Genomic DNA, 27,347 nt, shown 5'->3' with positions numbered 1-27,347 from the left:
ATGGAGGAAAGAAAGGAAGAAAATAAGGAAGAAAAGGAGAGAGGGAGAATGGAAGGAAGGAAAGAAGGAGGGAAGGAATGAAGGGAGGAAGGAAGAAAGGAAGGAAGGCAGGTCAGTCCTCAATGGAGCCTCACAGTAGTGAATGCTATGATATGCCACCCAGAGCCCCTTTAGTGAAAGATTGTCAGCAAGCAGCCTTCAGCAATCTGTCCCTTCAGAGATTGCTTCAGTTGCAAAGAGCTGCCTCCCTCAAGGTCACAACTTTCTCAGGTAGCCCCAGGTAGCCCACATCCAGTGACTGATGAATGCAGGAGTCTAAAGCCCTGGTCTAGCCAACTTTAAAGGCCCATTCTAGCTGCAGAGCATCCCATGGGTTGGCCAAGGCTGCTGTTGCCTGTATCCATTTCCTCCTCCTCTACACAGATGTGGTTGTCCATGGTAACTCCCTAATAAACCCCTGGCACACTGAGCTCCATTTCAGAGCCTACTTCCCAGAGAACTCAACCTGAAATATTCATAATCTCTAGTAATCTAAGGCCCTCTCCTTGCAAATGGGTGGCCCCCAAACCTTAGGATAAACCAGTCGCAGAGAACTCAGGCTCCCAGGGTGAAAAACACCAAGTGATATTCCCAGCTGCACTTCTAAGTTGAGCCAAAACAGTTTTTGCAAAAACCTCAGAAAAAAATGGTCTTTCTAGAGCCACTGTTGGAATCAGTAATGAGACATCTAGAAGTGTCTTTCACATGATTGAAAGTAATTTTAAGAGTAGAAAAAGTCACAGAGAGTGTAGCCTGGTGCCTGGCAACATACTAAATATCCAATAAATGTTTGTTGCAACAATGAAAGCTTCTTTTTTCTTATTCTCTGTTTCTCCCCTAAGAATTTAAAACTAGAAGATTATAAGACTAACACATTCAGCCCCATGCAGTTATTTTCTCCGAATCACTTGTTTTTAGCACAAAAGGGATAACTACTTGTGATGTATTTTTCCATTATTTTCTTTGTGCAGGAGGTTTTTAAATTAATTTATTCTCTTTCTGCATCAGGTTGTCTTATAATTGAAGATGTGAAGTGTTTGTCTTCCAAAGGCTTTCTGGTGATGTCTTTTTTGCTGTTAACATCTTCTTTGTCTATGCCTGTGATCCCTGCCAAATTGCCCACGGAACAGCAACTCAAGTGCATAAATTATGAGACCACATAGGCACCGGGCACATCTATTTGAGTCTAAATGTCTTAGGAGAGAAGTTTTCTTTTTGCAAAACAAACACAATCAAACCTTGATTAACTAGAACGTTTGGGGGATGAGCAGTCTAGATAATTTGATTTTCTGGGTAATTTTCAGTTAACCAAAAAGTCATCAAAATTTTCAAACCCTGATGCAGAAAATCTTGACAAAAATGTCCTTCTTTCCACTTCTAGGAAAGACGGTAGAGCATAATGGAAAATTTTGGAAGCAGAAGGTGGTGGTGTCATGGCAAAAATGTTGGAGTTTAGGGGTGAAGTCCTGGTGTCAGTCACCACTTTGCCTCTGACTCAAGCTTGGGCAAAACCCTCTGGTCCTTGATTTCCCCTAAAAGGAAGAAGGAGCAAACCAATACTCTCGATTTTCTCAACTTGATGCCCAGCATTGATGTTCATTCTTTTTCATTCCAGTTGGCTATAGAAGTTTGTAGAGCGTTTGGGTTGCATCTACTTTCACAGCAAAATCCTGTCCTTCCCTATGTAAATATTTCCTTAGTGTCTACTCAGTGTTCAAGTGTGCTTGGGGATGGTAAAGCAATAAACAGCATCTATTCCCATAGACGTGTCATCCTTTCTCCTGGCTCTTTCTCCTCGAGGTGGAATGGAGCAGGGCAGGGGGATGATTTTGGGGTTTAAATTTTCATCAGTTAATGTCCTGCTGTGTGTAGGCTCTAGAAACATGTCCTATTGCAGCTGTGAAGAAATACCGGACTGTGGGCCCTGGACTCTGCCTCTGGTCCTGCCAGGGTACGTCTTTCTCTCCACTCCAGTCTCATCGTCAGCATGAGGGCTGAGCTGTTTCTGGGGCCGGCACTACACTGTCACCCTAACTCCTGAGACCAGAGCTTCTCAACCTCAGCACCACTGGCACTATAGACTGGATACATCTTTGTTATGGGAACTGCCTTGTGTTATGCACTGCAGGATGTTGAGCAGAATCCCTGCCCTCTGCATACAGATGCCTGGGAAATAAAATTGCCCCCTCTGAGAACCACTGCCTTAAAGCATGATATCTTCATCTTTCTTGAGAAAAAGAATTTGGGAATGACAACATCAGGCATCAAATATTTGATGGTTCCTCCCAAGGAAGTTAGGTCTGAAATAGTGTCGACCTGGGTTTCCTTGCTATGTGGGATCAAAGACGCATTCATTTCCTTTATGCTGAGGTGCCTGGAAATTACCTTTTAGCAAAAGTAGTCCCAAGTTACCATGCTCAGGTAGAGAAGACACTGACACGGATTGAAGCTACCAGGAGGATAATAAAAACTATAAGCACAAGACTAGTGGGAAGCATCTTTCAAGCTTCTGTGCTCCACGTAAGGAGAAATGAGGCTGCTGGCATGAAACAGAGGAGGAGCCACATCTGAAGGCACAGAATGATTTCTTCTTCTCTACTGAGGACAATTTTTAAACATTTTATTTGCATTGTTTTGAATTAGGGTAAAGATACACTTTCTAACATTCCCTTCACGTTCTTCACCCTTAGCACCATCTGATATTATGTAGTTTACATATGTGTCTGCCTGACTCCTGAAATGACACTTCCTCCCCCGCCCCCAGATAAAAGCTCCACGGATCCTGTATGTCTTTTTCACTCCTATATCCTCATGTGCCTGCTACAGACTTAAGCACTCAACAACTATTGGCTGAACTAACAAGATGGAGTAAGTAATGGGAAATAGTTGCTAAATTCTGAAATGGATAAATAATGCCATTGTTCATCTCTGATAATGAGATGGATCTTCATAAAGAAAGGGGTTGCGGCCAGGTGTGGTGGCTCACGCCTGTAATCCCAGCACCTTGGGAGGCCGAGGTGGATGCATCACTTCAGGTCAGGAGTTCAAGACCAACCTGGCTGAAACATTATGTGATTATTCCTTTGAGACCAAAATCCTTTGATTTGAAATGTCAATTATTTAACTGTACAGTTTGACCAAAGAAACTTATTCAAGAAACCCACAATTCTATCCGTGGTCATTAGTTCTATTGTCTTGGAGAAAAAATGGAGACAGAGTTCTGCTTAACAAGAGCTAGAATAACTAGGGAACCTAACAGCAAATACACCGTTTAGGTTAGCTTGATGTTTCCCCAAGTGCACTGGGTACACCACTGGTAATTTGAAAATGATACTTAACTGGCACATGAACAATTTTTGATAGTTTTACTACATTTTAATGCATATTCGAAAATAACTCAAAAATTCAGCAAGTTTTCATAGACATTATTGCTTAGAGCAATAATTGCTTCTTTAACAGAGATAACTTAAATAAAAGTATTAAGTAAATAACATACCCACATGTGGCATCTTGATGCATATGGCAAAAAGCATTAAGATGGTTCTCAAATGACTGAAGTTTGGAACAAATAGATTAATTATAATAATGGTGATTACAGTTTGATGAGTGGAAAAAAGCTATTAAGAGCCATCAATTAGTATATCTGTTCCTTCCGTATCCTCAATCCCACTTTTCCCTCCAACGAATTGTGCCCCACTGACTTCAAGTGTCTTCAAGAGGTATGTAAATAGACTAATAATATTGTGTTGGGCTGTAAGTCTACCTATTCCTGCAAGGAGTACATAAATCACCTTCATAAGAAGCTATGATTTTGGTTTAAGGACATGGTGAAACCCCGTCTCTACTGAAAATACAAAAATTAGCCCGGTGTGGTGGCATGCACCTGTAATCTCAGCTACTCGGGAGGTTGAGGCAGAAGAATTGCTTGAACCAGGGAGGTGGAGGTTGCAGTGAGCCAAGATCACACCACTGCACTCCAGTCTGGGGCAACAGAGTGAGACTCCATCTCAAAAAAAAAAAAAAAAAAAAAAAAGGAAGGGGTTGGGCTATATTAATTATCTTAGACTCTTTCTTTCTTCTCTGTTTACTCTCGGTGAGCCATTTTCATTTGTTTACTCAGCAAAAGTGCACTAATGCCTGCTATGAGCCAGGCACTCTTCCAGCAGCTAAGAAAACCAAGATAAAGACACCATGGGCTCTACCTCCAGGGAGCTCCCTTTTGGGCCATATACATAGTCATCTCATTTCCTAACTCATCAGCCCTAGTCCACCCAGTTATTTTAACAAGGGGAGGACTTTTGAGGAAGTTTTCAATATGTTCAGTGTGTGTGTGTGTGTGTGTGTGTGTGTGTGTGTAAGGAGGGTTCCTTCAGGCAAATATGTCCAACTAGAGTATTCGCATTTGTGGTTTACACACCATGTAGAAAAAGCAAGGCTAGATATCTGGCCTTTCATGTATGATGGAGCCAAGAAGCCTCAATCATGCTGCATTAATACCCCATTGCACACAATATACACACAGAAGGCAACCAGATCTCTGTGGCCACAGACAGAACTGGGCCACTCTTTCCCAGGTGCTGCAGGTACAAACCTCTCATTCCCAATAGGAATGAGATATCCATTCACTCATACCTCATACAGAAAAATAATTCACTTATTTCTGGGCTGAAATAGCCATGGACTAATCCCAAGATGCTCAATGGTAGAGGCTGTTGAATTTGCCTCTGGCAGAAACGGAAGGAAACTGAAGGCAGACTGTGTCTGTCACCGCTGGAAACAAAGGTCGCAGATGCCACTGAGCAATTCTTTCTGCATACACAGCCCAAAGATCAACAAGCTGACGCTAAGAAGACTTGAAAGTTGCTCTCTGTGGTTCTTAGTACAGCCAAATCCATTTCCCTCACATTTAGAAGTATGGAAGCAGTTATTTCAGCAGAACTTATGTCGGTGCTTCTGGTTGGGCATGAATTCCTAACTACGCATTCCTATACATCATTCTGTACTCACCGACTAATCAGCCAACACTCAAAACACCAAAACAAACAAACAAAAAACATTTTTATGCAACAAAACATTATGTGATTATTCCTTTGAGACCAAAATCCTTTGATTTGAAATGTCAGTTATTTAACTCTACAGTTTGACCAAAGAAACTTACCCAATAATCCCACAATTCTGTTTGTGGTCACCAGTTCTATTGTCTTGGAGAAAAAATGGAGACAGAGCTCTGCTTAATAGAAGCTAGAATAACTAGAAAACCTAACAGCAAACATACTGTTTAGGTTAGCTCGATGTTTACCCAAGTGCACTGGGTAGACCACTGGTAATATGAAGATGATATTTAACTGGCACACGAACAATTTTTAATAGTTTTACTACATTTTAATGCATATTTGAAAATATACTTAACTAGAAAATTCAACAAGTTTTCATAGACGTTATCGCTTAGGGCAATAATTGCTTCTTCAACACAGAGATAATTTAAATAAAAGTATTAAGTAAAAAATAGACCCACATGTGGCATCTTGATACATATGGCAAAAAGCATTAAGATGGTTCTCAAATGACTGAAGTTTGGAACAAACAGATTAATTATAATAACGGCGATTACAGTTTGATGAGTTTGGGAAAAAAAGCTATTAACAGCCATCAATTAGTATATCTGTTCCTTCCATATCCTCAATCCCACTTTTCCCTCCAGTGAATTGTGCCCCACTGACTTCAAGTGTCTTCAAGAGGTATGTAAATAGACTAATAACATTGTGTTGGGCTGTAAAAGTAAGTCTACTTATTCTTGCAAGGAGTACATAAATCACCTTCATAAGAAGCTATGATTTTGATTTAAGGATGTCTTCTCTGTTAATGAATAATGCTAAATGTCCAGAAAACATCAAATCCAAGGGAAAAAGATTCTGGATTATTGCACTGTGGTTCGTGCCCTCCTGTGGCTTTAGAGTTTCGCTACATTTAAGAATCTAAAACCAGATTCCTAAGTTACAGACTATAAAATATGGCAGATAATGACAAACGAGCTGTGTGTGAAAAGCACCACAAGAAAGTGAGATCATTTGACATGACCTAATTCCTTTGTTGAGTGGAATGGGATACCAATATGGCCAACGAGGCATTGGGTCAATGATTAGGAATAATCAGATGTCCAATTCATAAAGCATATGATTTGCAGGGGTTTTGGTCAAAATGTTAACAAGTCACGTGAGACATTTGCATTTTAAGTTTTATTTTTATCAAAACAAAATAATTTAACCATATAAAGAAAGAAAGTTCAACAAACAACCAAGAAGCCAATCATTTCCCTGATTGTGAACAACCAATTGAGTAGTAAATCCTGAACAGTTGACCGCATATACAAGACATTCCGTCATCCTCTAGTGCTCCAAGTGGCAGAGGCTGATGTTTTTCCCTGGTTCCTATTCTTCCAGTGGTGAAGTAATGTGCTCAACTGTTCCTATACTTCTTCAGACCAAATTATGTATATTCCTACGTAAGTGCAAAGCATGGATGAAAAGAATCATACAGGGTAGAAATCCAGCACATAAGATTTTCTAGGTTCTGACCCTTATATTTAATGGGTTCTGAAAAATAAGGACAATAAATTATGCCTAAATATTGAGAAATGTAGTGTTTCAAAAGCCAAAGTGCCTCCCTACATGAACTATGGGAAGAACAACTGAAGTGAGGAAAAATACACAAGCCCAGCTTGCTGCAGTAGTAGAAATATGATCACCCATAGAGCCAGGCAGGTCATATTCTCCTCACCATATTAAATTATGTCTGGGGAGTTGAGCAGCAGCACATTCCGATAATGATGACAGTTTCCGTAACTATAAAGATCTGCTGCACCAGGCAAATTTTGTGCAAAATGCAAATTTCTGTGCTGGGGAAAAAAATGAATAATGTGATCATTCTAAGTAATGAATGTAAATGCAAGGAAATACTTTTTGGCATGAGACTGCAAATTGTTTATCTTTCATGCCAAGAACTGTGGTCACAGTGTACTTCTGCAAGGTTCCTCTTCCGGTCTCAGCTTTAGAAGAGTGATTTCAGGAAGAAAAAGTCTGTCTTGCCCTAGGTTACCCACCATGCTATTGGCAGTGTTTTCATTAAAATTCAGAGACACCCTCCTCCATCTTTTTTTTAATCGCTTGGCAAATGAACCATAGGTTCTCCTGGTTACTGTGAGATGTGAACCAAAGGGGTTATTAGCTTTGTCTCAAATCTCAAGGGTTAAGCCTAACAGGAGAGATGAGCTGTTTTTCAATGTGTTTTACAAGAAGGAGGATTCCAGTTGTCCACCAAAAATCACATGACTTTGAGTCACTTAACAATGTAGGTTGCCAAGGAGGGAAGGATTGAAACCTCTTCCCTCCATACATCTTTAACGACAAGATCTAGCTGGGTGTAGGTACAGGTGGAGAGAGAAACCTGGTGAGTCTTGAACATCATGGGGAAATGTCACTTTTGAGATTGGCAAAAAAAAATTCAGTGCCCTTCCCTTAGTTCATGACAGCATCCCTCTAACTATTCTCTGTGGAAGAAACTGAGGCATCAGTTGGTTAAGACCCTTACCTAAAGATATAATACAATTAACACTGGGAAAATTAGCACTGGGGAAAGAAGGAAATCCCTGATCTTTAAACTCTGGTTTGCTTTGTTCTAAAATAAATTTGTTTTTCCTTAACCATCATGCAGTACACACTTGCGGAGTATAAAACTATGGTAGTTATCAATTGATAATACTGACATTTTATTTTTAGTAACCCAAACTGGGTTCTAGGTTGTTAATGTTACCCTTAAAATGTATTCTTATAATTGTATTTCACTTTAAGAAAACCCATAGGAAAATTAAGATTTATAAAATCAGAGATTGTTCATTGCTTTATAAAAAGATTCTTCATTTAAAAAAAATCTTTACCTTAGGATGCTTTTTAAGAGCCAGCTCCCTTAGGGTCATTCAAAATACATTTTTAATTTTAAAAAAATCCATTGACATACAGCTTTTTCACAAATTCATGTTGCTATAAAGTAAGGTACACTTGTAAACATTGCCAGCCACTAGGCAAAGACCAGGGAAGCAAGGTGGCTTGGCTACCTGCTTTACCTTTGTAAGAGATACGGGGAGTTAGAGACGAAATCAATATTCCGCCATATTTGACCTAGGTTGGGATGTGACAGCTGGCAACGGTGGCTCCTAGAGGGACAGAGCTTCCACCATCATCCTGAAGCTGGTGCTGTTTGGAGCTATGACTTACTGATTTACAGCCGGTGACCCCGTTGATTCCACAGTAGCCACCCAGAAAGGAGGGGTCTGGAAGACAGTTTTTTTCCCCTGGCCAGTGCCTCCTAAGACAAAGGAGCCAGTTCAGCCTACAGATAGGTTTTCTCCATTCCTACTGGAGAGTTCTGGTTTTGCTTTTAATTTTTTGAACTATGAGCCACATGTATAGGCTGGATGATTGCACCCTAAAATCTGGAACTCTGGGGAAAAAATTAGATGGAGCTTCTTCAGGCTCAGGTTCTTCACAGCAATAATTGGTGGAAGGTGCTTGTGAGGACAGTTCCTCACTGTCCCCACCCAAACTTCTTGCATGCAAGGCCTCCGTGGCAATGGTTCCCCATGGGGAATACCTTCAAGCCATTGAGTCCATGCATTTTAAGGAGAGAGCAGCTTCTCTATCAACCATTCTCAGAAAAATTGGAACCTGGAGATACATTCATCTGGTCCAACTCTCTTATTCTCACTTAGGGAAACTAAGGTACAGAAAGACTCTTAACCAAGATTTCCCAGCTAAAGTCACGACTTCAATCTCCATCCAAGGCTCAGACCATTTGCCTACACTGCCTCTCTCATTACAGTGGCATGAATCATTCGAAAAGGGAGATAATCACCACATCGCTTTTGTTGGGTTTAAAAAGTACACTAAGTGAATGTCCAACATCCTTTTTACCTCCCTTCTTATGTTTTTCTTGGCTGGGCCTGAAATCCTTGGATATTTATGAGTGCATATGAAATGGTCACAAATATATGCTAAGTAACCAGGGAAGCTGGTCTGGCATTGAAGTTTTCTATGAAAAACACCAAAATTGGAAAATTCACATGAAGATACTTGAAATTTGACCATACTTAGTCACAGGCACAGACTGACTGAAGTGTATTCATATGTGTGAGATGCTCTGCATTGCTGCTGTGTCTCTGAAGTACAAGATGTCATATGAACATCATTACATCAAAGTTACACCAAAAGAGCTCAACTACAAATTTCAAATTGTACAAAATCATACCAAAAGCAAGTATAAAATTTTATTGAAATGCAGCAATGTAAACCTCTTTAAGTTTCTCCTCTCCCGTGGAAGGAGGGGGAGAGGAAGGCAGTGGAACTGAGGCTTTGCCCCCTGGGCTGGCTGACGTAGATCTGTTTTCTTCTGCACAGGGGCGCACCGGCTTGGAATACTGGGGAATTTTCTCTGTGCAGTTCTGACGTGCACAATACAGAGGCTGATTTAATTTGACAGCAAAGTAACACTAAGCCCCGAAAATAAAATTACCGAGATGTAAAACAGCGTCAAAACTCCAATTAGTTTTGTATCCTTGAAGCTTCTGAAGGAAATCTAAAAGGCTCCCGTCACGACGAGCAGGCATCAGTTGAAGCTGTACAGATTACTAAAATGTAACCCTCTAATTGAAATTGCTCAGAGCACAATATGACAAGAAGAATCAGAGGAAAATAAGTGAATTTTTCCCTCTCAAAAAATGACTCATTACAGAGAGACAGTTCTATTAACTTTTAACACCGTTCCTTTGCAAGAACTAGAAAAATCGACAGTCTCAGAGATCTCCACAGCAAACGCACCAGGCACAAGAGCATGTGCTTGCATCATCTGACCATAAATAAGCATTGACCATTTGTGCAACATTTAAAAGTAATCAGCATATCACCGGATCATAGGCATTTTGAAGTGTATTTACAACTCCACTAAGGACGTGAATTACTCTGAACAAGCTTCAGTTTTTTAATGTATCTGAATTTTGTCTCCAAAATGAACAGAAGTATCTTTGTGCCCAGTTCACACCCCCGTCTCTTTGTCAAGCTACTCCAATTATCCCAAGTGTGCTCTCCACCTTGGAAGCAAACCCTCAGTTTACTAATGGAGAAAGCCAGTTGCCTCGACTGTGTGGGGTCCACTTGCGGAGAAATGTGTTGATGGTGGCTTTCTTGGTTAGTGCCATTTGATTGCAGAGAGGCAGTGGGGGACAGGTGCAGAAGACGAGGCTGGGAGTCAAGGCCCAGTCACTGTGCACGTTGACCATTTGCAGAGTTTGCTTCCTTGCCATGTCTGCCCTGCCTGGCACCATTTGAAGATGAGCAGAGCACTCCCAAGGGGAGCTGGGGAACGCTGCGGCTGAGTTGGGGGTCAGAAGTTGGTTGCAGTTGGCTTGTAAATAACTCAAAATGGCTTTCCTAATCTGTAGGTGATTCACGGATAGAGTTTAGTTCTTCCGCCAGCCTGACAACATTTACTTGTGAAGCGTCAACAGTCTTTTTGACCAAAGACACCATGTTTCTCTGGAAGCTTCATATTTCTATAACTAATCGGTCTTCATCGTCGCTGCTGGTGTCACTGAACTCTACTCGAGTTTGCTTTCTCATTCCTTCCAGACTCCTCTTCTTGAGAGATTTAGAAGGGGCTCCAGGAATTTCTATGGGCTGCTCTGGCTTAGAAGGAACCACAGAATCTTTCCGAGTGATTAATCCAGATACCTGACGTTTCCTACCGTCACTTCCTAAAGAGGGGCAGGGGACAGTCATTTCCCCACACCCATACTGGCCTCTGGAAGGAAAAAACGTCTTGTGTCTCCCTTCCTTGTGGTGTGAACTAGCTGAACTTGGTCCTGAAGCTGGTATTTCAAGATGAGTTTTTTCAGTTGACTCCAGTGGAACCGAATCTGAAGTTCTTTGTCCAGAGGAAGGTCTTCCTGGCAAGAGGGTCTGTGCTCTGCCCTCTTCTGTGACTTCGCTGTCTGGGGAGCTTGATGTCAGAGTCCTCCCTGCAGTCTGGCTGTGGTCTCGTGGTTCAGCGCTGTGAATTTCCTGGGCTATGTGATCTGTTCTCACTGGCAGAGAAATACAAACGGCAGCCACAGAGGTAGCAATGTCATGGTGGGGAAAAGTTCCTTTGGACCCAAAGGAAGAAGGCCTTTGAGCATCTGAGAAGATGCATGGTTTGGGATCTGTTGAGACTGAATCCTGGGAGGCCAGCAGCTGAGTCTCCAGCAACCCAAGGTCAAGACTTTTGCCAGGGGGTAGAGGCACGTCATTAACCACTGCCAGGCAGGTGTCAGATTGCAGAGATAATCCTGATGTGGCAGCAGTGCTGTGAGTAGTACAGTCACCATGCTCACCAGCAGATGGAGAAATATCCTGCAACAAAGTGCAAAGGAAAAAAATGGGGGGGAGGGGGTGGAAGGTTAATTGGTACAAAGAAAAATGTGGTCAGAAACGTGGTCCTCAATGAAAACAGGTCTTGAGGTCTTAATGATTCTTTACCAAGCGCGAACTTCAATATGACGCCCTCAATAAGTTTCCATTAATAACTAATTGGTGCATTAACTCGAATAAAGCTCCTGATTGATACAAAATAGGTTGCTGACATCCTGTGCTTTTATCTGGCTTTGTGAAAAACAAAACCACTCAATTATCTAACCAGTTCTCAGCTTCCTTTTTTAAGTCACTACCGCTCATGAAGCGGATGTACATTTTATAGGACTGTGTATTGAAGGGTTTTTTGTTTTTTTTGTTTTTTCCAGATAAGTGTTTTTCCAAGTGTGGTCTGGATACATATTTTAGTGGTTTTCAACACGCAGCCCCACAATCTGTCTGGGGGGGCTTCATGTTGCAGTGGCGTCTGTCAGCCATCTCTCTATTCAGGTGTGCAGTAATAACATACTTGGGTTTTTTTTAAAGAAACCATCAGAAATCATCCCAATGTTTGCACTACCAAAGCTACTCATTCGATACAGAATGTTTTGAGTTATTTGTTTGTCTTAATGGGCTTTCTGTGCCACTAATCTTCATAAGGTGATCCGAGCAAGTTCTGCCACACTGAACAAGAGCAGCAAGAACAAGCAGGGCTATAAATCTAGACCAGGAATAGGTAGAGGCAGCTCAAAATCATCATGCCCACCTTCACAGTTCGTTTGTCCATTTCCCTGACAATTCTTGAACTTGTACCAAGAGAGAGGGTTCCTAAGGTTTGTCTGCAGTCACCTTCCTTCTTCTCTTCCTTCCCACAACAAGGAGGTGATTCTGAGGTGGCACGAGATGGGTCCTCTTGCAGATTCAGACCTGCAAGGGGAGAGGCACATTTACATACGACTGGAATTATAAAATTAGCAAAGAGCAATTTCCTAGGAGGTTGTCCATGACTTCTTGATCGCCTCTGAGCTCATTAACCCTCATCTCACAGGGTGTGTGCAAGAACTCAATTTATCTCCAACCAATTCACATTTGGTCAAATAAAATATATCCACTCTATGAAGGAAGGAAATGACAAAACCAATTCTCAAAGTAGAAAAATCCCTGAATGATACATATCATAAAATATATCTATATTTCATGTTGCTTCTTCTCATCAGAGTTGTATTCCTGGTCATGTCTGTTTAGGTAAATGTTAGATCAGCTTGAATTCTCTGACATACTACCAAGTAGTCAGAATAGACGTTTCACTCGATGCATGGTGGGAACCCAGAAATATAAACCATGTCTTAATTCCCACTAGAGTGCTGGGCAGCAAGGGATGAGGTTGGCTTTCGTGATGCTGTTGTTTTGTTGTGGTGGTTATTGTTGTGATTGTGGAAGGAAAGAAGGGCCCTGACAATATCCACAAAACAGCACTTCTCATACCTGTCTTTCCTTCATCCTTCACCCGCACTGATGACCTGGCATACCAGTCAAAAGGATCACAAAATTTCAGAGAGGGCAGGTTCCATCATGCTATGAGATCAGAGAAATATCTTAAAACGACTGTGTCACTAGAGAAGAAGCACTAGACCCACTTTTAAATTTGCTTTTATTTTGATGAAAGGTACACATGTGCAGTCTGAAAAGTCAAGCCTAACTGTGTATTAAGAAAAACAGCAACCCCTGCCAACCCATCCATCTTTTCCCATTTGGGAGTCTTTTGACTTTTAGCTCCTTCATGTCTGATAACATTGTTATAGAACTACATCTTGTGGAAGTAGTAGCTGTGACTTCTCATGGGGAGAGAGGAGGGTTTCCCTCTTCTTCCAGTTCTCCTTCTCTTCAAACTTCATGACCCCCCACACAAGCACACTTTCCACCTCTCTATCTTCTCAACAGTTCTCTAACCCCTATGGCCTGTTTTCATTTAGGCGAATATTCCATGTTTATATTAGTATGTTTAGGAGAATACCTGTCAGCACTGAATCTTGTAGTATACTACGATTATGTTGCCTTTCTTGTGAAAAGTGCTTTCCCTGGAATTAATGACGATTTTGCTTTTTAAAAATTTTGCTGAGTTTTCTATGGACTCATTTCTAAAATCATTTTCCAACCACTTCTCCAATTGTCTGAGGTTTCATTTCATTCTGTGAGAAATGTTTCCTTGAAACTTTCTGATCTGCTGCAAGTGGACCATGTTTCTCTGCAGCATGACTGTGCCCCTGGGGTCTCCCTTCATCCCCGCTGTGCTGATTCTCTTCACCTCTTTCCTGGTTCCTGAACCTCTACAACTTCTTTTTTCTTGGTTTACACTCCTGCTTTCTAACACAAAACTTCTAGTAGTTTCATGAGAAAGGGTACATGAAGTATAACTCTTTAGATGTAATTGGCAGCTTGGCTGGGTATGACATTCAAAATCGGAAATCATTTCCCTTTGGGGTTGCAGACATGGCTCTATTGTGTTCCAGTTGTTGAAAAGTCTGGAGACAATATGATTTATGATTCATGGTCCTTTGGATGAAATCTTTTTGTATGTCGTTCTCTGGAATCCCCGAGGCTCTTCTTTATTTCTGGTGTCACCACAGCCTGGGTCTATCTTCATTCACTGTCTGGGCACTCAATCAATTCTTTCAATCTGAATCATGTCCTCAGGTTTTAGAAAAATGTGGTTCTGTTTTTCTTTATTTCCTTTTCCTTCCTCATGTACAATGCATTGTTTGGAAATATATACACATTGTAAGTTGGCTAAATTAGCTTATTATTAATAACATATGTATTAGGCTTATCTTTTTTTGGCAAGAACACTTATACTCTCAGCAATTTTTAAGAATACAAAACATTGTTATTAACTATAGTTACCACATTGTACAATATAACTCTTGAACTTACCTGTTATTTCTGATTTTTTTTCCCTTCTGTTTTGTCTTCTCTCTCTTTCTAGAACTGCCCTTATTGGGTTATTGGATCTCCTGGTATAATCTTCTATTTTTCTTATCTTTTCGCTCTGATGTTCTATTTCTTGGTCTTTTTGCTTCACTTTTGGGGGAATTTCCTCAACTTTATATTCCAATGAGTTTCTATTTCTGCTATTATGCTTTTAATTTCTAAGAGTTCTTTCCCATGTTCTTTTTTTATAGCATCCTGTTCTTACTTCATAGCTCTAACATCCTCTCTTTTACCCCCAGCAATGTTAATAATGGGTTGTTGTTGTTGTCGTTGTTGAAGTTTGCCTCCCCCTACATAGTTCCTCTTCCAAGTTCCTTTGTTTCCATTGGTTTGTTTTTATTTCTCTCTTTAGGTTGGTGGCTTTCCTGAGAAATACAGCAATCTTAGCTGCTTATGTTTAGGAAATGGGCACAAAAAAGCTGACTTGGTGTTCTTTACAAGTGCAATCTGTCAACCATGGGCCCTACTGTTAGGTTATGTGGTTGCCCTGTTTAAGTGGGAAGCCTGAAGTAGTTATCTGCAGGTCTCCACGTGTACTGGTCAGCTTCTACAAGAAGAGTCCTCAGGTCTCCTGACTGGAAAATAGAAGCCAGGCTGCCGGCATTCTGGAGTTAAAATTAGAGAAGAGATTCTGGGGGCTCATATGCAGTATTCACATTTGCTCAAACCCCATTTTCAATCTAGTCCCCTCACTCCCCTGCTGAACTAATTATGCCAAGTGTCCCCCAGCATTTTGTATGCTGTCCAGAGACTAAGCCCCTAGTCTTCTCCAAGGGTGAGGGAAGTTACCAAACTCTGAGAAGTAGAAACGGAGTGGGAATGAAGTCTGATTGCTTCTTAGTCTTTCAATCAATCTTGTTTTCAGCCACACCTGGTACCATGAATATCTGAGTTGTGGGGAGTCTTCTCACTGTTAAATCAGGATTCCATTCCTTGGGGTCAGCTACATCAGTTCCCATTCAGACTCTGCACTCCAGTTTTCAAACTGGTGGCATCATTTCTTCTCCAAGTCGTTTCTCCTTGTGAGCTTATATATTATAAACACCTTTAATTACTAACCTCTTGTGGGTTGTTAGAGAAAAGTTGAGGTAAATAAATGTGTTCCATCCTCCATCTTAAACCAAAAGAACAGTTCCACTTCTTATATCTCAAGGGGTAAGTTACTAGATTACTAAGTGTGCTAATCCTGAGCAAATCAACTTTGAAAATCCGTAGAGAAGTGCACAGTTTAGGAAAGATAGCAATGCTTTTTTCTTCCACACAATCTTTCTTGACCCTCCTGTATTCTCGGGTAATCTAATGGCACAGAACCAGGCTTTTGGTACTCCATTCACCTGTTCAACAACCACATCCTGGGCCCCTTCAATGACCCAGGCACCATGCTCCACCTTGAAGAGTCTGAGAAGAACAAAACAAAGGTGACGCTGGCCCTCAAGAGCTTCTACCGTAATGGGGAAAGAGAAGCAAAGACAAGGAAGCAGACGCCTATTGTGATGGGGTCGCAAAGGAAATAAATCGAGGACGGGGATATTACCGAGAGTGAAAATGAGAGTATTATAGGCAGTAACAATTACCAAGAGGCTATTCCAGACACTAATGAGAAATGGAGGGGAGCATACTACAGACTCATGATAAGCAGGGGGTAGTAAAGAGAGTAACGAGGGGGCTTAATCCAAAGAGTAGCCAGGGACGACTCTTTTATATAGTCAAGGAAGACTTCTCAGAAAGGCGACATCAGAAATGAGACCTTCAGAGTGAGAAAGAACAAGCCCACAAAGGATGTTCTAGAAAAAAGAAGGAACAATACAGAGACCTTAAAGGGGAAAGCAGCTTGGGGGAGCAAGAGACCCATGGGGGGCCAATGTGGAAGGACAGTCGTGAATGCAGGGGCAGGGGCAAGATGATGGTGGGGAAGTCAACAGGGACTCAGATCTTGTGGGGTACAAGTGACTGTGGTAAGAAGTTTAAATGTTGAAGCCAAACTCGGGAGAGAGGTGAGGAGAGGTGGGAAAAACAGTTACAAGCTTACTAGGATAATCTAGGGGCCAGATGAGATGGCTTGACTAGGGCACCAGAAATAGAAAGGGAAAAAAGGGATGGATTCAAGATATGTTTTCATTCTCACCCATGAAAAAATATCAAAAATTAATGGTGACGATATGCATTTCCTTAGCCTCATCATTCACCAAGCACAAGTGCTCACTCTAAGTGAATTAAGCTCTGTCCCCACAGTGACAAAACAACCATGCAATTCATTCAATTCAATGAAGAAGTAAAACCAATTAGTGTAGAGAAAATAATCAGATTGGCCAAATGTCTTCCCAACAGGTTGTTGTGGTTTTTAAGCTTAAGTAGAAAGGTCATGTGCACATTTGACCAATAACTTCTGACTCATCTATGAAAGTAAAGGAAGAAAATCCACTGATCTAATTTGTTTTTGACCCTGCAGTCTACAGAGAAAAGTGAATTATCTTTAATAATTGTGAAAAATGCTCAAATAATGTCACTGAAGTGTGTTAAACTGATTTGGATTATTGAGGAAGGACACTAACTTGCTTTTAAATGAATGGCCCTTTTCAAAAAGGAAGTAGTTGCCTGGCCAAATTTTAAATCACAGAATGTGATTCCATTGAGGCTTCAGCATCACACTGTATGAATCACTTCCTACATCCTCAGAAATTACAAACTCCACTGTCTTAATGCCATCTTCAGAAATTCGATCGCTTTTACACAATTATGGGACTCTTATTAGAGAGACCATCTCTCATCACAGCTCTCTGTGCCATGCTGTTCTTTCCCTGATTAAAGGCTGTGTTTTTAATAACTTCCCTCAGAAATAATTGCCAGACTGCATTTAGAGGAAGAGGCCACTTAAAGTGTTACAGCAATTTTAAATGTGGCCATCTTGCAAAGGCTACAGGAAACTGTAAAATACTTAGAAAGAAAATGAAATAAACAACATGATGAAACTTACAACATAACTGTAGACATCTTTAATGCCAAATCTTCTTCCAGCTGCCTAATGTCTAGGCCTTATTAAAATGCTATAAACGCACTGCTCAAATATCATTAACTAAAAATGTAAGTAATTTGATATATTTCTTTTGGTTTGTCCCAATACACCAAAACTCCATGAATGTGGATTCCAAAGACTGAATTATTATTTAAAAAAAGGGTTAAAAATGAGTCTATAAAATCAACCTTCTAAGCAAGCTGCAAATATAAACAAGAATATAGGAGTAATTTCCTAGACTATTAATTAATCTGTGATTAAATTGTTTAGAAGCATCCCTGGAATTAACAGATCCACAATGTGCTAGCATTTACTTAAAGAAAGCTGGGCAGATCTCTAAAAGTAATAACTTTGTGGACAGTTATTTATTCAAATATTTTTAAGCCTGTTTTCGAGCCTATGTTATTGAGCCTAAATATTTACTGAGCACCAAGCACAACCAACAACCGTGCCAAGAACTATGCTAAACACAGGGCATTTGTTCTGTGGAAAATGAGGCAGACACACCCACATGATAATTATAGTTCAATGGGGGAGAAATTCAGTAAGCAAATAATTATATAAAAAATTCACCAAGCAAATATAGTAAATAGCATGAAAGAAAAAGCACGAAGGTGCTGGGTGGCCATGAAATAGGACCCCAACCCAACCTATATCTATGGAAAAGAGCAAAACTATGCGCACAGTAAATCATCTGACATCACCCCTGTCCTGGATGGCTTTCTAAGTCTGAATCATCTATTCATGTAATTATTCAACCAATTTTCTTTAAGTCTCTGTTGCATACCTGACGTTATGCTAAAGTTTCTTTGACAGTAAATTCATTTGTTTCTGCAATCCTATTACATTTTTTGTTTATGAAGCCTCTTTACAAAAAAAATGGCTAAAAATGATGGAAGAAAGAGGTTTTATTCCTCTCAGGCAGAGAGAATGGGAGACGTTGGATGTCAATGCCAATCAAAAAATAATCAGAAGTCAGTGGGCGGTGAGCAGTGAGAAGCAGCCCCGACTTCAGCTGCACAGGCAGGGAGGGTTGGGGGAGAGGACCAGAAAGGGATTTATCAAGTACAGCCTCGGGTATTTCTGCACTATCCTAATGCAATCTTTTGAAAGTTTGCCTCTAAGTAATCATAAACAAATCTTTTATTTCAACAACCATTTTTCTTAGTAATTTTCATCTCTTTTCTATTTCTCTGATGAAAGGCAATCAAGATAACCACCCTCCCCTGACAGAAATCCTGAATTCAGTGCAAAGCGGTGTTTAAAATTTTGCTTTAAAAATTCTGTCATGTCCAGACATCAAGTGTGTGCCCTTAAAATATAGACTGAAAATAGGATTATGAAATTAGAGAAGGAAAAAAGACAATAAAAAAGAAAATACTATTTGAAAGATTGAAAGTCAAAACAGAAACTGGCTGATCTACTTTGTGTATCATTCTTTTAAAAGTTTCTTGTTGCTAAATGAAAATTGTCTGTGTGAGTCTCTTCCCTGGGACATTGATATACCTGAAACAGCTTCTCATCTTTCCTCAAGATTTACACCCTAGAATGAAAGAGAAATTATTCTGTTTCAGCAATTTCAGAGCACTATGACTTAATAGCTTTGGGGATAGTTCTCCATTAATTCTAATGAGAAAAGATGTCGGAAGTCCTGTCAGAGAAGGAGAGTGAAGGCACAGAGAGAGAAGAGGGCTCTGGAGAGACCCCCAGACCCATCCCCGGCCTCTTGCTGGCTCCAAATACCTCAGAAATCCCTTCAGAGGAGGATTATGTGAGCCCAAGGAGACAGACTGCAGAGGGAGAGGTGAGCTCGCCCAGGCCCGTGATGAACAAACAAAAGAAACCACTGAAGAAAACCAAAGTGAACAAAGCCAATGTCTACCTTTGTGCCAGAAATGTATTCAACCCTCTTCATACAGTATTTAGAAATTGTATCTTTTATGTGTGTGTAATTAGGTAAAGGTTTTACTTCAGAAACCATCTGTAATCACCGTCGTCTCTCCATTTCTGCTCCTGAGATGAAAGGAACGTGTTTTGATCACTTTTTCCTCTCAGATACTTTCTCCAAATTCAGTGAACGGGGCTGATTTGAAACATTTCAGTGACTTTAAAGCTTGGTCGTGTACAGAATTCAACAGTGTTCCTTCATCAAATGAAATAATGAAAACTGCCCAGGAACAGTCTTTGAAAAGTTATTTCAAAATTGACTGAGGAAAATGCATTTTGTGGGTTTGTTAAAAACCAGTGGTTCCGAAGCAAGGGTGATGTCTGGAGAAATTTTGGGTGGTCCTGACTCGGAGTGGAGCGGATGCTCCTGGCATGTTGTGGGTGGAGACCAGCGACCCTGCTACACATCCCACACTGCGACAAAGAATGGAGTGTCGCCAAATGTCAGCAGTGCCCAGGTTGAGAAACCCTAGTTTAAACCAAAGATCACAAACCCAAATGCTACAGGAGCCAGACAAATTGCTAATTCGGGTGCCTGCCTGGGGATGGCCAAACAGCAAGCCCAGGCCCCAGGGGCGGCTGACCCCTAGCTCCAGCCAACTGAGACAATGAAGGCCGGAGGGTCCAGCTCACCAGGTCTGTTTGTTTTTCAGGAGAAAAATCAAAATCTGTATTTCACATGCTTTCAAACATTCATAACTAATTAGTTTTCAAAATGACAGTAGCATTGTGCTACCCAATACATCTGTGGCCTGAATTTGCTAATGAGAGGCCGGTTGGTGGTGACCTCTTGTTATTTAAGAAACTCACATGCTCCGCCCACTCTGATAGCAAAGCTTCTCTGTGGCTTTGTTTGCTCTCTTGCTGAAGCAAAGTTTCTTTTTAAAAATACTGTTAAAAGTATTGATGGGAGAGTAAGTCCGTTTTTGAAAAGTAATTTGGTGGTATCTTATAAAGTGAAATAAGTAAGTATAAAACCATTGATCCAGCAATTGCTCTTTGGGAAATCAGGCAAGAATGTGTACTGCAGCAATAGTTGTGGTAGGAAAAACAATAGGCATCAACATAAACATCCATCAATAAAGGAAGGGATGAACAGATAAATAGTAGTACATCCAAACTAGGGGATTGTACGCCACTATTAAAACAATCTATATACATATCGGCCTAGAGTTATATACAAAACATATTAAGAAGAAAAGAATTGGCGATTACTACATCTGGTATGAGCCTTTGTGTAAAAAACAACAACAAAAGGTGTCTGTCTGTATTTGTTTGTCAGTGGAGAAAGATGTAGAAGGATGTGTGCCAACCTAACTCTGATGGCCTCAGGGGCAGTGTGGCTGGAAGTTGTCAGGCTTTCCTTGGATAAGTCAATGCTGCTTTCTTTTTTGCAACAAACATGATATTGCCTTATAAGTTGGAAAGAAAAATAAGAGACACATAATCATATTGGTTCTAAAATTCAGACTCAAAATAATGAGGAAAACCCCCAAAGTGTATTATACCTGAATATGCTCAGGCAAAACTAAAAGTCAAATCAGTCCTCTTACCAGAAGATCAGAACAGGTTGCTGAAAGATAGAGATAAATCCTCACACACCAGTAACTAAAATTTAGTTTTTCAGGCACAGAAAAACTGAGAGATTCATGAAAGGAAGAGAAAAATATATTTTTTCCACCTCTAGCCAAATCTAGAGTATTTCTGTACTATCGTATTTTTTTTGAAACTGCCTCTCTCAGTAATAATTTTAAATCTCTTTTTTTTTTCCCCAGAAACCACTTTTCTCTATGGTTCTCATTCGTCTTCTCTTTCTTTGATGAAAGGCAATCAGTTGAAGAACACTTCACTTACCATTTTCTCCAAAAAAACATTTTTAGTGGGGAAAGTATGCTTAAAATCTTTTGGTAAGTCAAAACTTTAATCATGCCCAGACAAGAAGAGAATGAGCTAAAATAAAGAGAGGATAAATTGTGAGGAAGAAAGAAAACTAAATGAAGGGAAAAAATTGTTAATATTATTTGCATTCTTCAGTGCCAAAATTGAATCAGGAGAATCTACTTTATGGATCATTAATTTCAAACTTTCTTAACTCTAAATGAAAACTGTAGAGAGAAAAGTTCAGGTTTTGGGATATAATTGATGTGTTTAAGCAATTGCCTCATCATTTCTTAAGATTTACACTCTGGGGAAGGAGATGTTATCCTGTTTCAGCAATTCTGTAAGCAATATTACTTAACTAATGGCTTTAGGAAAAGAATATCTCCCTATTAATTCTTACAGGAAAAATAATGGTACAGAGCCATTAGTTCTAGTCAGAGAAACAAGGAGGGAGTGAGTGGATGAGGGAGTCCTAGAGTTCAGGCTGCCATTTTGTTTCTCCTTGGGAAAACATTTTGAGGCGATTTGTGACAGAGAAATGGGGCACAAGAAACACCAAGGGTGTCTCCTCCCACCTCCCTCTGTCTACTCATGGCAGAGTAACACAAGTGCAAAGGATAAAAAGAAGAAATAACTCTCATCTACTTGATTTCAGAGAATTACGTCACCATCCTCACATAATACTTAGCTATTCGACCTCTTCAACGTGATTAGGTAAACCTTTTACCTCGAAAAGTACCTGTCTGAGCAGTTTTCTTTGCTTTTCTATTTTTTCAATGAAAGGCAGCTGCGTTGATAACTTCAGCCTCAGAGGAATTTTCCTAAACTATGTTAGTGGGGGAAAAAAATCCAGTTAAAATATTTCAATCACTTAAAACCTTAGGTATGTGCTGAATTCAAAAGAAGAGATTCCAGTAAGAGGGAAAGTAAATAAGACAAGGGGAAAGAATAGAGGTCTCCCTCATCCCCTGCCCTGCCTTGCCCTGGAGTTAAATACAGGTTTATTGCTAATAATTAAGAAGCTCTATTCTATGTACTTGTTGTAGTATACACGTAGCTGAAGATAAAACAAAACAGGACAGAATTACACAATGATTGGTATTGTGGTAAATGCCACAGAGGAGATGGGTTATGAATCATCCCATCTCCACACCACCAGGGCGCTTCATCTGCTTTGAGAGTCTGAGGTGACCAGCCTGAGGAATCGCTAAAATGCCACCTCACAAAACCATCTAAGGAGGGTTGACTTGGTGATGAAGCCTCAGCCCTGATTCCTCAGAGAGATGTGGCTGAAGGACTCATCGAAACAGCAGAAAAATACATTTATCAAAATCTAGCAACCCATACCAGGGTATTTCTCTTTCCTAGTGCAATTTTTTGAAAGTTTGTCTCTTCTAAAGTAATCATACATTTTATTTCAGAAATTACTTTTCTTAGTGGTACTCATTTCTCTTATTTCTTTGATAAAAGGTAATCAATTTAAGATTCCCCATTTAGAGATTTGTTTTTCTTTTTCTAAACAATATTTAGTGGAAAGTCATATTTAAAATCAATCGTTAATATTTGTGCCTAGACCACAAGTGTGTATCTAAAATTTAGACAGCAAAAGGATATATGAGGAGAAAAAATATAATTAGTGAAAATACCTTCTGAAATATATGATGCCAAAATTGAAATCAAGAGTATCTACTGTTTGAATGATTATTTTCAATGTTTCTCAATACTGGATGAGTTCATAAACAACAGCCCATTTCTTGAAATATAATTAAGGTATTGGAGAGAGCTCATTTTTCCTCAAGATTTGCATCCTTAAAAAGGAGAAATTGATCCATTTCAATAATAATAGCTGGGAAGAAAGATCTCCCCTTCTCTCCTTCATTAATCCTGAGGGGGGGAAAATGGGCTCTTGTCAAACTAGAAACAGAAACAAGAAAGAAAATATTAGAGTTGGCGTCATCAATTTTGGTTTTCTAATCACCTTAGGAAAGAAAACATTCTAAGTCCAGCCTTTGTGAAGCAACAAATATTGAAGGAGCATTTAGGGCTTCGCTCAAACCAAGACTTCAGACGAGTAAAACTTAATTCGACAAGAAAACCAGCAAAAGACGATGGGGGAATATTGTTCTGTTTTCATAACGTGTTTAGATATTCTATCTCGTGGAGTACTTAGGTGATTGTACTTTTCTTTCTTCTCTTTCAGTTCTCTTATTTTTTGTGGCGTAGAGGAAAGTGAAGCATTTGGAAAGCAGAAAACTTCTTTTCACCCAGATATTTCTTCTAAACAATACTAAAGGAACAGTCAATTTGAATATTTCAGTAATATAAAATCCTATTCAGGTACCAAATTCAACAGCATTTCTTAAATACTGTTTAAGACAAGAGGACTGAGATGAAGAGGAAAGAAATAAACATTGCCCAAAATACTCTTTAAAAACTTTCACATACAGAAATTTACTCAAGAATCTACGCTTTCTGGCTTATTTTACAAGTGTCATTTTCTTATAAACGTTTCTTACAAAAGTTTTCTTATATATGTTTCTTATAAACGTATAAAAATTTGTAATAAAAGAAACTCAACCGGGTGGACTGTGGGGTCACTGAAATGCTTTCAACTTGGCTTCTTTTCTCAAGATTTCCACCTCAAAAGAAAGAGTACGTCGGGAACTGCAATCCTTAGCAATGCAGCTCAAGTGGCATTTTTTTTCAGCAAAAGCCTCTCAATGGTTTCTGTGGGTTCTGATTAAAAAAAAATAGAGGGGGCCGGTTATGAGTTCTTTTAGACCAAAGCAAGGAATAAAATATCAAGACTTAGCTCTGCTCTGCTATGAAGAGATCATGGAGACTTGAACCTCAAGGTCGCATATAACTTGGAAGCTGAGACGTGGGGTAACAAAGAGGAATGGAGGAATAATAGGAAGAGAGGGGCCAAATTCTTACAGAATTCTAAGAAGTCTCTCCTTTGTCCTCACACCAGCTGTAGAAATTATTTTATAATATAAAACTTTAATTATAGGACTTTTTTTCTTTTTTACCTCAGAAACTATCTCCTAGACGCACGGTAGCATCTCTATCTTCCTGTAAATTTCTTCAGTCTGGTTAAAATGCATTAAAAATTTACAAGCTCACTTACACACAAACCCAAAAGCTTACCTGAAAATACAGGTAGGACGACAAAAGCAACATTTAGGAAAGAGAGGGAATAAAAAAGGAAGAGTATTTCCCTAGAAATATTTTTATTGGTTGATTGATTGATTGATTGATTGAGACGGAGTCTCGCTCTGTCGCCCAGGCTGGAGTGCAGCGGCGCGATCTCGGCTCACTGCAAGCTCCGCCTCCCGGGTTCACGCCATTCTCCTGCCTCAGCCTCCGGAGTAGCTGGGACTACAGGCGCCCGCCACCACGCCCGGCTAATTTTTTGTATTTTTAGTAGAGACGGGGTTTCACCGTGTTAGCCAGGATGGTCTCCATCTCCTGACCTCATGATCTGCCCGCCTCAGCCTCCCAAAGTGCTGGGATTACAGGCGTGAGCCACCGCGCCCGGCCCCTAGAAATAATTTTCAAACCAATCAAATCAATCAGCAAATCTCATTTCTAGATGTTTTTAAAAGAGCAGCAATTGATGTATTATTAGAACTGCCTAGAAAGTCCATTTTTGAGGTGTAGAAAAAGCCTTTACATCTTTCCTGAAGGATTCTATTCTACCACTCACAAAAGGAGTCTCTTTGGCAATTCTAAAGCAATAGAGGAAAGGACATCTATGATCTGACAGAAAATGGGAGGTAGCCTTTAACTCTTGTCGAAAGAAGAGTGTAAACAATGTCAAGCATCCAGAAAATTCCAACTGGAGAAGGGGTGGAGAATGCCGCAGGAGGGGAATCTTGTGGCAGGCACACAATTCTGCACAGAGGATAGACAGCAGCTGGGGGACTGGGGGGGTAGGTGGGGGTGGGGGTGAGAAGAACAGAATAAAAACTACACAAACCTTCCCCAAGGGGAGAGAAGGTAATCTTTAGAGTCTTCCAGGCTTCCACTTCCCCGAATCCTCCCCTGGGGGTGGTCTTAGGCAGCGGTGGGGGCTGGAGGAACCAGTTCACCATAGCACAGGGCTGTCTACCTGGGTATTTTCTTGAGTGAGACAAAACTGGAGAAGTAAGACTGTGCTGCCCCAGAATCTTCTCTCAATAGAAGTCACAAAGTCTGCTTAAAATGCTTACACATGGCCAGGTGCGGTGGCTCACGCCTGTAATCCCAGCACTCTGGGAGGCCAAGGTGGGCGGATCGCCTGAGGTCAGGAGTTCAAGACCAGCCTGGCCAACATGGTGAAACGCTGTCTCTACTAAAAATACAAAAACTAGCCAGGTGTGGTGGTGCACGCCTGTAATCCCAGCTACTCGGGAGGCTGAGGCAGGAGAATCGCTTGAACCCAGGAGGAAGAGGTTGCAGTGAGCCAAGGTCACTATACTGCAGCCTGGGCGACAGAGCGAGACTCCATCTCAAAAAAAAAAAAAAAAAAGTGTTTACAGAAAGAAAGAATAACTAAATCAAGGATGTAAAATGAAAGTCAAATAAGAAAAGATGAAAGAAGGGGGGAAACTTGAACTGTAAGCAGTTGTCATCAAAAATGTATTCGAGAAATCTTCTTGGCTTATCTTTTAAAATATGTTATGACTAAATTCAAATCAGAAAAGAATACACAGCTTAAATGATCATGCAGTAAACTAACATAATGGTTTTGAAATCAAGTAGTTTACACTGTTTCTATGAACACTGACAGAAAAATAATGAGAAAATTGCATGAACATCCAACAAAACCTGAGGGCTGGAAGCGCTGGGAATGGGTTTGGTTTGGTTTTCTCACTCAGGCCATCATAAAAATTTATTAAAGAAAAAAAAATTCAATGTGGAGAAAGGGGAAGAAAAATGGGAAGTGGGCCTGTACCCCAAAGGATGCTGGGTGAGGGGAACAAAAGAAAAATAATTGTCATATCTACATGCTTTCTATCACTTCATGGAGTCTTCAACTTCTCTATGCAAAAGCAACCTTCAAAACTTCTATTTGGGGGAATGTATTCATCCATTTTACCTCCAATATTCCAATATTTCTCTCACAGAGAGGAAAACAAAGCTACCATTTTCCTTGCTGAACCTCTTCCGGCCCTGCGTCTGCTGTGTGTGACTGTCAAGTATGCTTCATGATTATGAAACTTATCTCAGGGAAAGAAATCCATACCCAGGCTCTAATAGATACAAGGGGGAGAGGATGAGAGGAGATGAAATAGCATGAGGTGGATAATAAAATTTAAAATAGTTTTAGTGTAGAAATGTACCCTGTATATAAGATCTCGTCTCGGTGCTCATTATAGCTTCTGGGTGTATTTTCTAAGCCAGAAGGGTGCAGCTTTGATGCTGTCTCCCTCACGAATTTCAAAGAGAAAAGAAAGTTAACCCTTCTTCTTCCATGTATTAGCTTTGAAAACAAAGAAAGCAAATGTGGCCTTTCCTTTGTGGCGAAGTCAAGGTTGGACAATCCAGGCGACTGGCTGCTCCTCTCCTCTGGTCAGGGTGTTTGGCTAAAGTGCCCCAGGTCTTGAAAAGGCCAGGCCTTACCTAAGCCAAGCAGCCCCAGGCAGAGGGGTGGGCAGAGACCACATGAGAAGTAGAGAGGAAGAGAGAGAGAAATCGAGATGCACTGATTCCATAGGAAACTGGGGGGTCAGGACACTTGGTGGATGGGAACCAGCTTCCCAGCTCTTCAGAGGTAACCAGTTTAGTGTTTGAAAAACAGAAGGCCCAGAAATCAACCCAGCTGTGAGAAAGGCCCCAGGCCGACTGAGCAGGGATGAACAGGAATGCCCAAACTGATCAGGATTAAGAAGAAAAAATCAGATTTGGGAAATTTTCAAGCAGATGAAGTCCCCCAGAGAGGAATATGCCAGAAAGGATGAGGGTCCGAGGTCTCTACAGCTTTGCCTTAGGGAAGGGTTGGCAGATAAAATATGGATGCCTGGTTCCATATGAGTTTCAGGTGAACAACAAATCATTTT

The 27,347-nt window shown here is 40.5% G+C and overlaps 1 protein-coding gene across 1 annotated transcript in view; it reads right to left on the bottom strand.

The window, feature by feature from the left end:
- Positions 1-5,411: 5,411 nt before the first annotated feature.
- ZNF831 (zinc finger protein 831) overlaps positions 5,412-27,347 on the bottom strand; it is a 68,714-nt gene continuing 46,778 nt past the window's right edge. The window contains exons 4-5 of the mRNA XM_031004937.3: positions 12,241-12,401; positions 5,412-11,477 (exon numbers count right to left, since the gene is read on the bottom strand). Coding sequence (XP_030860797.3) covers positions 10,632-11,477; positions 12,241-12,401 — 1,007 coding nt within the window. The 3' untranslated portion in view covers positions 5,412-10,631. The remainder of the gene's footprint in view (positions 11,478-12,240; positions 12,402-27,347) is intronic.

The sequence above is a fragment of the Gorilla gorilla genome, chromosome 21 (genome assembly GCF_029281585.2).
Source record: "Gorilla gorilla gorilla isolate KB3781 chromosome 21, NHGRI_mGorGor1-v2.1_pri, whole genome shotgun sequence".
In the NCBI taxonomy this organism is placed as follows: domain Eukaryota; kingdom Metazoa; phylum Chordata; class Mammalia; order Primates; family Hominidae; genus Gorilla; species Gorilla gorilla.
This window is presented reverse-complemented; position numbering and strand designations above follow the sequence as displayed.